The following is a 12618-nucleotide window of genomic DNA, read 5'->3' as shown; positions in this document are numbered from 1 at the left end:
TTTACAGGAAAGTCGAGTGTTAAGGACGGTACCTTTGCTAGCAGCTTGTCTTCCTCCAGATAAATGTAAAATTTTGGTTGGTCGACGTTTCAGTGAAGAGAGGTGAGCAGGATTGTCTATGCATTTTCTGGTCCTCTGTAAATTATGCAGATATTTCTTTCAGTGTCTTTGTTAATAGCTAACAGTATTCTCAATTTTTATTTCAGGTGTGCACTTTCAATTTTGGTATAAGCTTCTGATTTCCAGCGAAGATAAATTACGTATAACGTTCAGAAACATTTGATATCTCTTCCTTTAGATCGTAGCTTTTAACTATTGCAGTTTTGTGCTCTCGGAAAGTTCAAGTGGTTACTGTGCAACTCTTAGAAAGCTTTTTGCAGTTCTTTTCTTATCTGTTACTAAGTTTGTCTTGCTGTTCTCTATCATTATTTTGTATTTGCTTTGTTTGATAAACCATTTTGTGTTACTGAAACTTAAGTAATAGTTTTCACTTGAGTGTGGGAGAAGCTGAGAAGAGAATCCAGTGCTGGAAACTCTTAGATAATGTATTTTTTCAAATCCTTTCTTCCTTACCTTAAAATTAATTATAAGAAAGCATAGCTTTTAGATTTTTAATTATTTTTTATTATTCTGATACCTTGGACAACACTGGTCTCACACCTCACGTGTTTAATCTTTATTAGATGAAGCTAAGTCTTGGAAACCAGTTCTTGGTAAAAATGCCGATGAAATTTTACTACATACATTTTCAGTAAAATCAAATAAAATAATGAGTGCTTATAAAGGAAATTAATTCTAAAATTGAGTTTAATCTTTAGAGAAAACTTTTGGTAGACTTCAATGAACAGAAGTGTTAGAAGGTGACTCAGAATGGTGCTCCCCCAACTTTTTGCTGCCTATATGGTAGCTAGAGCACTTTAGAAATACATTGCTTTTCTATTAGTTTTCTATGATAATAACTAAAATAATCTAAACTGTTCCAAGCTAAAGGGAAGTCATACTGTCTTCCCATTAAACCTGGAAGTGAATCAGATTTTCATACTGATGTGCACAAGGTGGAACACTGTCAATACAGTCTGCTTCTATTAAATCTTTTTAGAGTGTTTTTTTAGAAGTGATGATTACAGTATTAAAGCTTTTACAACTTCGAATCCAGAGGTAGTTCTTTAACCTAAAGGATCCTTTCTAGGTCAAAACAAGTTGTAGAACATCTCAGCACCAAAATAGTTTAAACAGGTTCTTAAATACCTATTTCATATAAGGTTTTTGCCTCAAAACATACTGGAAGTGGTGAAAGAAATCAAAGTTTTCCTTAGGTTAATATGAGTTGGATGATCTAACTAACTGGATGCAGGACTAAAAGTAATTAGGTAGTAATCCTGACTTTACTTCAACGTATCTGCAATATGCCTGCATTGTACTGTACATATAAGCAAGACTGCATAAATTGGGAGTGCTCAGTCATGGAGTTCATTCCCACCTTCCTGGGAGGAGGAGGGATGAGAAGGTGAGAAAAGTTGTTTTCCAGCTGTGCAATGTGTTACTTTTTTTTTTTTTCTTAGTTATGTATGCATCCTGCCAGTGTTCTAATCCGTACTCCTTATTTTTAACTAGCAGTACTTGAACTGCTTAGGTTAGAGGATCATGTCGGTGCTATTTTGGATTTCTAGCATCCTATCAGGCCATAAATTTGGTAGGTATGTTCAGAGAGTTCAGAGTAATCATCTAGAATGACTTAAATGCCTTCTGTGGTGTGTCATGTTCTAGGAGCAGACGTGCAGACAGGGGTAGAAGCATCTCCATGTTTACTGTTAATGGCAGGGGTGGGGGCTGTACTGGTCCCTGCCCTCCTCTTAGGGTGAAAATCTCTGCCAATGGGGCTTTTAAAGCCTCATAAATTGCAGTGGTGCAGCTCATGTTTTATGGCATATTAAACAGGGCTTGGGGTTTTTCTCATGTTCTTAAAAGCCATGCTGTCTGTAAGCAATTTGGTAGCTGCTGTACAAGCAAATTAATTAACCTTGCCCCATGTTGGGAGAAGACTTCTGTCTTTCTTGGAAGAAAAACATCATTAAAGAGTGCCTTCTGATACACTTTTTAACTATCATTGTTTTGCAGCACATTAAGGCCATACCTTTGTTTTGTTGAAGTTATGTGATGTTATTTACATCCTTTGCAGCTTAAACTGGAAGTGCATGGGTTGAAAAGGAATAGAAACAGTATCACTTTAAATGTGTGTTCACACTGATCTTGCATGTGAACAGTGGCTGCTGTAGGGGTAATGTGGTGTGCCTGTTCTTTTTCTTCATACATATAGAAGCCCCACCATGCAGTAGACCTGTGAAAGTGATATTTTGGATAGTTACCCATACATTTGTAAATTTTCAGAATAGAATGGTAGTGGGCATATTTGTATTTTCACAGAATCCAGTAGCTCTTGGCAACAGCTTTGAAAACATAAAACACTTCAGAGTAGCCGTAAAGATGAGGAGTGATTAATCCAATTGTTTCTAAGTGTTAATCTGTGATTTTTTTTTTTTTCCCCTATTCTATCAATTTTTCCTGCAATCTGGCATTTTGCTTCCGCTGCGAGTATGTAATGTTTGCGTGGTGACTGGACTTATCAGGTAGCATTACTGAATTAAAAGACTGGTTCTGTTGGTTGTATCTGAGGATTTTTTCCAAGTGTTCAAAGACCTTAACTTCTGAAGATTTTGTATCAATTATATTATTGATAGACATTAGGGTTAATCTTTATACTGAAATGATTAAGCTAAAAGTTAACAGTTTGGCATGAGTACTTATCAAGTGATTTTTTTTTTTTCTTATATAGCACATTTGCAAGTTGTTAATATTTTCCACTAATTTTTATAGATTTACAATGAACCCAGTATCATAGTACCATGGCAGACAAGAATATGGGAGGGTTGAGATAGCATCACAGCCAGATAAGAGACTGAATTTTATGTAAAAGTGTAAACCACTTCTTTTTGTGTCTGACATACCTGATCAGTTTAAATGGTGAGTCTGTTAAATATAGACACCTTTCAGACATTGGCTAGAAGGATACCATAAGCAAGCAGAAGGCTCATATCACTTTTACTGAAATTTTCCAAACTTTAACACAAAGCAGACCTCCTTACTTGTACAAGGTCAGGCTGATTCCATGGTAACTGGAGTTTTGACTTCTGATTTTGTGAAGTCACCAAGTAAGACACAGCAGACACTGAAAAATTGGATAGTAAGGATCAGCCAGAGCTACTGAAACAATGTAGTAGGACTCAGGTTAATTTCTAGTTTGCCAGTAGTTTCAGTTATTTATATTAATTTCTGTTATAAGGCTGTTGTTTTTGTGGTGTTGGTGCTGCGAAACATAGGAGTATATAGAATGTTTATTACCTTTGACAAAATATGTTTTATAAATAAATTTTCTCTAGAGACTCTCTTAACAGCCCATACTTTAGATATCTTGAACCTTCTAGAAAGGAAAATGGGAAAATTAGTTTATATTGATATCTCAGAATATTTTTATCCTGTATTTGTAAAAAAAAAAGGGATTTTTAATTATTTGTAATAATTGTAATGCTTGTAACTTAATTGCCTTCATTGGGAATGGTAGGAAGATGTTTATATGCATTTTTAAACTGTTGTATCCATTTTATTTTGTCTCTCACTTTAGAAACACTGCTTTTCTTGTGACTATAGTTTCTGTTTGCTTTGTTTTTTTTTGTTTTTTTTTTTAGTAGTGGTTTTTTGTACTGAAAACTTGTGCCATTCGTGTTCCTCCTTTTCTGCCTGGCAGCAGCATTCAAATGTGCATAACTTATGCATAATTTCCTTTCCCTTTTCCCCTGCCTTCTTTTGTATGTTCACATGCTACAAATTACAGATGCCTTGTATCTTTTTGCCATTCTTTCCTTATGTCTTCTAGCAGCACAAAACCAGATAGCATTTCCTGGTTTTTTCCCTCTTGCAGTTATTGCCTCTGATAAATCTGCAAATTCCTTACTGTTTTTGTTAGCTACCACCTATTCAAGCCCTTCATGTTTGACTTAAGTTGTCTACGTCTTCCTTAGTTGATGACATCTCAAATTTACTAGCACTAGTTAGCTTCTCATTCATAGTTCTTAGTAAAAAACTATTTTTATTAGATCACTAGCTCTGGTTCACAGTGCTTCTGCTTATCAGAGGTATATGTAATTCTTCAAATGTAATGTCCTCTTAGATTTCTGAAGACTCTCACCTCCATCCAAGTGTTGTTCAGCAGTTTCCTCCTTTCTGCTCTTTCACAGCTCTCAAGAGGTTTGCAGTTTATCAATGTTCATTGCCAAGATTATCAGCCCCAAAACTGCTTCCTGTTCTCCATTGGTACGACTGACCTTCTTGTCCATGACAGAACTTACTTTCTCTGCTCACCTTATTCTCTCCTTCCTAAGTTCTGCTATCTTTGCAGCTAAGTAATTATAATTTTTCAGTTTAAGTTAACGCAGCTTATTTTGCAACCTACACTGCCACCATCTTTGACTTAAATTCTTGAAACATGCAGATTTTTCTCTAGCTCTTTTGCTGTCTTTCCTCAATACTGATGATTTTTATAGAATAATATTGACAGAGGTAGTAGTATGATTTTTGTTCTTGCTTTGTTGTCTTTTCTTCATTCTGCTCTGCACTGGCAAAAGATGGTATTTTCCACATCTCCTCCTTTCCTCTAGCTTAAACATTTTCATCCAGTGATGCTGTATATTCGGATTTCTTTTGGCCTAGTCTCATCTCTATTACCTATTTTTCAAAACTTTGTTTTAATCTTCGGATACCTTCTATCTTTTGATATTCCTGCACTGTTTAGTTTCTGTCCCTCTGTCATCATTTTGGCTTCAGAATGTTGTTCGTCTCTGGTTCAGTTTTGTTTATCTGTTTCATAGAAGCCTACTTCTTTTATCTACATTTGTTTTTTACTGGTTATCTACAGACATTTGGTCATATTTTACCCAAATGCTGAAAACTTGCCAAGCTATGCTCCTTTGGAATAGGAGAGGTCCTAATTCTCTGATATGTTCTGGTGACTGTTAAGCTTGAGTGTACAATTTGTTTCTTTCACCTGTTTCAAATATTATAGTATGCTTTCCTTTGGTCTTGACAAACATAAATCTTTTCCCATGAAAGTCCATCTGAAATCCTGCTGAACAACTTTTCTCAGCTTATTGAACTTATTATCCTGTTTGACAAGTCAGGATGTTATCTCTTGTTGTCAGACTGAAAAGAAGCATGTCGTTTTCAGAGATGTTATTTGCCTGATTTCCTGTTACCCCATTCACTCTTGAAATGTGTACTTTTATCTCCTGTATCTTTTTGATTATTGATTGAATTTGTTCCATGTGTCTGTTTAGGCTTGATTGATTGTGCTGGAAACATTTGTAGAGGTAATTAGTCTCTTTTTTTCTGTTCTAAAAAACCCTCAATTTGCCCTAGATTTTAATATGTACATACAGAATCATAAGTCAGGTCCCCAATATACTGAAAATACTTGAGGCTAGTGCTCTCCATTGCTACTGTTACAGGTTTTTTATTCCTTTACTTAGTCTGTTTTACATCTGGTTTGTTAATTCCTTGATAGGGATTAGATGATCAATTTCATTTTGTTTTTACAATTTCTCAGTGAACTGATGTTTGGTTGCAAAGGATGATGGTCTGCAGTGCTTGAATAATGCAAATTAATGCATTAGAATTTGTACCTGCAACTTGCATAGGCAGTTGCAGAATTATGTACATAGTTGTTATGTTAACGTAGCAGGTAGTATTTTTAGCATATCACATGCTTGAGGCTTTCTTAGGACATTAGTGTGTGATTACATATGCAGGAGCAGATGTAACCCAAATCAAATTTGGTCATGATCTTGTTGGCACAGGAACACTAAATGTCTATCCTTTTCTTCCTCCTTCTACTCCACCAGATAAATATGTTCTTTTACATGTAACTATTTAATAATGAATTATAGTCAAGAGTAGACACTTGGAAAATATTTCATTTCACTTTTTGTTAAATACCCTGTAAGAAAGAGCTGACTTTAGCATTAGATGTTTCTTCTTTGGGCAGTGCCAGCTGTAAATTTAGTTCTATGTAACTCCTTTTGACAGAGTCCATTTCTTGTGTGTTACGTTTTCACTGAGAGTACTCCAGGAGAAAAAGATTACTGAACTCCCAGTGGCTTGTGAAGGTTGCATGGTAGCAGTGATTAAGGTGGTAAAGGGGAACCAAGATACCCATTTGGTCAAGATACGGGCATGCTTGAAAAGAAGAGCAAATCCAAAAGTCTACTCCATGAAATATTTACATTCAACAATAAGTTTGCTTTACATGATCTGAATTTCAAGCCTGTACTGAAAATGCGATGTTATTGACAGTACACATGATACAGTGAGCAGGGGCAATTAAAAAATGCAGGGGATGACAGAGGGTTAGCTAGGGCATCTGTTGTCTCAGAATGTCTAGGTAACTATTGTTTCCTGAATACATAGTTAGGGTGTAACTTATATTACTGAATGTAAAGTGTGTAGCATGGTTTTCTGAAACTGCATTTACATTTGCAGGATGTCTATTAAAGTACTCTTATAGAGATGACACTTCAGAAAAGGGGGAAAAAATTAACCAAAAAAAAAGTGCTAATGTCTTTTCCCAGTCTTTTACTTGCTCATAGGATGTACCTAACAACTGCAGTGCATTCTTTGACTGAGCAGTAGGTTTGTTATGCACTATGCAAATATTAGGGGGAAATGAACTATTTTCTCATATTGATGAACAGAATACAACTTACGGGATTCATGTTCTTTTTGGGCTACTAATGAACTTTTTGCACGCAGTAGTTTTTGAATAATAATATTGTTCATTCCACTCTACAGGAATTTCTGGCATATATTTAACAGAGATAGCAACTGTATCTAATGTCTAATGTCAAAAATTTGAATTATTTTAATTTAATGTCATAGTTCTTTAAACAGCCTTGTCATTACTGCTTTTAAGTTTCGTTTTATACTTTGTGACTGTTTGGGAGGGGTTTTTTTGTCTTTTCTTTCCCGCTCCCCCTCAGGAAAATGTAGTCTTATTCTCAAACCTTCCCTCTTTGCAAGTATTCAGCCTTCTGTAGTTAGGTAATTCTGTGAACTATGATAAAATTATATACTCTAATGGATGATCAGTAACAGGAGAACTGGTGCACATATCTCTGCATCTACCACCCTGTTATTTAGGACAGTGAGGTGGCAATTGCAAGTTTATTTCCATTGATTTCTGAAATCAAGCTACACAAACCTCCAGTACAGTATAGTACTGTACTTCCAGTATAGTATAGTTGTCAGCTCTGCTACAGTTCAGTAGTTTAGATCAGAAATTAATTTGGTACTTGGGAAAATTTGTAACTTCAAACAGTTTTGAAGTAATAAAATGTGACTTATTTCTCTTAATTTTATAAAGCTGTTCTTGCTAATTACATACTATAGGTATGGCACTCTTCTAGTGATTGTTCACAAAAGAAAAATATCGTTACAGTATCAAATATCAACTAATCGAGTCTTATCACTTACCAAATATTTTGAAGTTATCTACAAGATATGTTTTTTCATTCAACTGACTTTCTTGTAGGTATTTTTCATGTGCTTCAGTGTCATTATGTTTCATAAACTTCATTTGTGCCTCTGTGCTCTTTATCTCAATCAACAATGAGCAGATGCAGTCAGCGATTGGTGTGTCACAGTTTTTCTTGTTATGAAAATAATTAATGCTTACTAACTGAACATATGCTCATTTACATCTGAAACTGTACGTTACCGTATCAAATTTAGATTCTTCAGTTGTCGTGGTTTAACCCCAGCTGGCAACTAAACCCCACACAGCCACTCGCTCATTGTCCTTGGTGGGATGGGCGAAGAATCAGAAGGGTGAAAGTGAGAAAACTTGTAGGTTGATACAGAGAGTTTGATAACTAAAGCAGAAACAGTGCACACGCAGAGCAGAACTAGGAATTCATTCTCTACTTCCCATTGCCAGGCAGATGTTCAGCCATCTCCAGGAAGGCCAGACCCCATCATGTGCAATGGTTACCTGGGAAGACAAATGCTATAACTCCAAAGGTTCCCCTGTTCCTCCTTCTTCCCCTAGCTTTGTGTACTGACCATGATGCCATCTGGTATGGAATATCCCTTTGGTCAGTTGGGATCAGCTGTCCTGGCTGTGTCTCCTCCCAGCCTTTTGTGAAGTCCCTGCCTTCTTGTTGGCAGGACAGCATGAGAAGCGGAAAAGTCCTTGACTGCTCAGCAACAACCAAAACATCAGTGTGTTATTAATATTATTCTCATCCTAAATCCAAAACACAGTACTATATCAGCTACTAGAAAGAAAACTAACTCTATCCCAGCTGAAACCAGGTTATTAATATAATTTGGGTAACATTTTCTCTGGCTATTTTATCTTTGAATATTACAGCCTTTAACTTTGCTGTCAGTCCATAGCAGTTCCTCTCTGCAGCTTCTTCCTCCTCACTCTTTGCCTCTGTTCCATGTGGTTCTTTTCCAGGGGCTGCAGTTCCCTTCAGAGCATATCCACAGGGACCAGCCCTGCAGCTCCCTCTCTACTGAAACCTTGCCACATGCCACAGTGTGTGATCCTTTTGCTAATGTTTCTGTTCTTAAGGATTATGCTTCACAGTAGTAGCAGAGAAAGATTTGATATATGGGCTTTTTCAAGTATGTTCTATTGCTTTGTGCACGGAAAAGAACTGTTAAAGTGAATGTAGTGATGCAGTGATCAGCATCCATGGTTCACCAGCTGTGGAAGAATAATGTGGTGGTCTGGATTTGTCTCGACAGGATGGTGCCTCTGGGCCTATCCCAGCAGTGGCTTTGTGAATTAATGCCAAGATTTGTGCTGATTTTTTTTTTTTTTTTTTTTTTTTTTACATTGAGTAAAAAGTAGAAGTTATCTGGTGTTAGTAATTTATTCTCTTTTTTTTCATTTGGAAATAATTAATTGGGACTGCTTCGTATTAATTGTGAAATTATTTGCATTAGCTCAGCATACAAAGCAAGTCAGGTGCATTACTTCCTTGAAGCAAAACTTGCAACTTTTTTAGAGAAACAGTTATGGATGTCATTGAGAATGCTGTGGCATTTCTAGATATACTAATATCTGCCTCTGTTTCTAATCTGTACTTTAGTTCCTGAGCTTCGGTTTCTATTTTGCTTGGATATTTTTACTATATTTAGAAATTTTATTCTGAGTTCTTTTCTCTGTGCCGTTCTCTGCTTTGTTTTCTTGTAATACCTTAAGCTAAAATTAAGGTGTGGTGTGAACTTCTACTACTCTGGGACTGTAGCTTTAGAAATTCCTTCCTTCTCTTGCCTGCTTCGGTATGTTTTAAAAACTGTTTCTCTACTAGAAGGAGTGGAAAATTATTTTTGTCTCTCATGATGACACTTCATGAATTCTTCATCGGTTTCCTGGCTTCTATTCCAATTGTGTCCTACTTCCCTCCAAAACAAGCACTTTTAAGATGTACTGGATTTTAGAATATATGTGATTAACATACTAAATTATAGCAAACACTTTATATATAATGCAACACAGATACTACAGAAACCAAATGTTTAATTGTTTAGTTGAAGTTTAGCGGGGGGGAAGGAATCTTGTTATTGAAATTAAGGTTTTAAGATTTTAGAAATGCTAATGGTGACATAAAAGGCACTCATAAGGCTCAGTAAAAGATGTATAAAAGTCTGTTAGAATTATTGCAGTTTCTTTGGCTGCCCTTCTGTAAGAGACCTACATGCTGCTTGAAATATGATAGACCTCTTGGGATGTATTTGTTACGTTGAGAAGTGGTTTAGCCTATAGTTATGGCTTCTAGGTGTTGCTAAGTATTGCAGTTTAGGTTCTCTGCAGTTAATTCTTAAAGAAGCTGAATGTAACTTAACCAAGTGATTGCTGCTGTTCTTCTGTGGTAAGAATATTTATTTTCTTCGTAAGAAAACTGTGTATTGGTGTTCTTACTCCCCCCCGCATTGTATTAGATAAGCCACAAAATGCTTTGGTAAGTTTTACATTGCATGAGTAGTAGATAGGAAGAGGGTACTACTGAATGCAGTGTAATGGAAAAAGGTGTCCTTGAGTAGATTGTGGAGACCTGTGTTTCAGTGCATAAGAATCTCGTGGTCATTGTCTGTCTGGTGTGGGTTGTTTTGTTTGTTTGTTGTTGTTGTCGGGTTGTTTTGTTGTTTTGGTTTGGTTTGGGTTTTTTTTAGGTTCTGGGGGAGAGAGGTTTGCAATCAACCCTTTTCATTGAGAAAGACATTAAACGTTATATGTAGGAGGGAACTGGTATTGAGGTCCGCTAATAAAGCAAAAACTTGCTCTGCTGTTAATTTCTTGAAAGTTACTGTACTTTTGGCTGCATTAATTGCATTAATTTTGAAAACTAATCTTCCCATGTTACCAAGTATGGTTCTTGGCATATTAGTTAGGAGAATCAGGTTTTTAGATGTTGAGGCTGATTGAAAACCATTTTTTTTTTCTAGAAAAAACAGTAATAGTACAGACAGAAGGCAGTTTTCTGTTTATTCTTAGCTTATGCTCTGTTTTTATTTAAATTTAACACAGAACATGAGCATGGATAAGTAAATGGAAATTGGAATAATAGAAGAGTCAACAAAAACAACCCATTATTACCCATTATTCCTTTTTGTTTTAGTTTATTAAATGTTGCAGGCTACCTTCACTTGTGTCAATAATAAGAAACTTGGTATCACCAGCTGCCAAATCTACAAAGGTCTCCGTACAGACAGACTCACCTCTGTTTTATTTGTGCGTTTATGGTGTAAATGCTGATGTTGTTGGGATGCATTGGTAATAATGGTTTTTCATTGTGGAACTTATCGGAGATTTTGCTAACAGTACCTTTACCATAAAGTATTTTATATACATGTTTTTGTAGACTATAGTTTTTTTTCATAAGCTATATTTATGACCTTTTTCCCTAGTAAAGTGGGAAATATTTAGTTGTGAAATTACAGATTCTAAACCTTAACATATTAACATTGTTTGATTGTATGATGAAAGATAATTTGTTTATATGACTACTAATTAAAAGGGAAGAAAAAACAGATTGTATTTGAGACTAAATGTCATTTATCTACAAAAAAGTAGAGTATCTAATATGAAAACATTTTTTTCTCTTGCTGGGTATGTCTTTTGTTTCAGTCCTGATCCCAGGTGACTACTTCTGAATGTGGAGATGATAGAGGGTTGTTGCCTTTATTTTTATTCATTTCATCACCTTATGGGAATTATGGGAATCAGTATTTCCACAGTCTTCCAAATGCAGGAGTCAAGAGAGAGGTAAACACACTTGCTTGTGACCAAGGTGAAGCAGTAACAACAATGAGAAAAAATGAGAAGTTTTCATTAACCTCATGGTTTTCCACAGAGAATGAATTAGCATCTGTTCCATAATATTAGTACTGTTTGCTACTAAATGGCAGTGTTGAATTTTTAAAATTTGAAAGTTTGCCTTTGACACTGGCAAAGTTTAATAGATCCCTGTTGAATTAAAACCACTTGCAGAGTTTGAAAGAAACTGAGCATACATGTGTAATAGAAATGTTTATGATAGAAAAACTGGATTATAATGAGATAAAGCAGTGTTTAAATTACACACCTCAAGAGCATACATCCCAGAAATAATGAAATGCTACTTGGCTTAAGTAGGATCATAAGAACATATAAATCCTCTATGACAAAGTGTTTGGATGCAATTCAGGCACAAATGAAAGATCTGAGTAGTTCTGCTTAGTGTAGGTTGTTGTCAGACTAAACAGATTATATAGGCCTGCAATGCCGGCTGCATACCAAAACTCAGGCTGAACAGTGGTTTGTACAAGAAGCAAGTATTGCAAGTATTCCTCTTATAGAGTTGAAGGTGTTGCACCTTAAAACACATCTTTTAAATTGGTTCATCTTCTTGAGCTTTACATTCGCTGTTGGTCATGGAAAGATAGGTAACAGATAAGGAATTTTACGTATTTATAGGAAGAAAATAATTGTTTTCAGATTGGTCGTATTTTTAATTATTGCAATGAAATGTTACCTGTCTTGAAGTGGAATACTGCAGCCATAAATGGTACACATTATTTGTTTTAGGATCCCAGCATTTTCTACACAAACTATTGATGAAAACTCAGAAACTAGTAATATGTACAAATACATCAGGTAAAGGACCAGGAATGAATGTCCATAGGAAAATTATGTGTTACTAAGTACACGTCAGAACACTGGAAACTTTTCATCTGTATGTGGAAGATATTCATTCAGCATAGTTCCATTACTTGAAATAATTACGTTTAAGAAAAAGACCAGCTTTGGCATTTGATAGTCATTACTTATATATATATATATATTACTTATATATATAGGAGTGTCTGCGGAATTCTCAGTGGGTCTATTTTAACGTGTAAACTCAACTTATGACCAATTGGAAGCTTGTGAGGTTTTACCTCTGTTTAGTGTGAATCTTTATTGCTGCAGCTATACTTATTAGTTTTGTTGTCTTCTATGGGAATGGAGAATAGGTTATT

General features: G+C 35.5%; 1 protein-coding gene across 1 annotated transcript in view; it reads left to right on the top strand.

The window, feature by feature from the left end:
* Nucleotides 1–12618, top strand: part of DTWD2 (DTW domain containing 2) — a gene marked incomplete at both ends in the record, with an annotated part of 82961 nt that overhangs the window by 33201 nt on the left and 37142 nt on the right. The window contains one exon of the mRNA XM_080362650.1: nucleotides 8–102. Coding sequence (XP_080218776.1) covers nucleotides 8–102 — 95 coding nt within the window. The remainder of the gene's footprint in view (nucleotides 1–7; nucleotides 103–12618) is intronic.

This window comes from Nesoenas mayeri (assembly GCF_963082525.1).
Source record: "Nesoenas mayeri genome assembly, chromosome: Z".
In the NCBI taxonomy this organism is placed as follows: Eukaryota; Metazoa; Chordata; class Aves; order Columbiformes; family Columbidae; genus Nesoenas; species Nesoenas mayeri.
The sequence above is the reverse complement of the archived record's forward strand: the minus strand, read 5'-3'. Positions and strand labels throughout refer to the sequence as shown.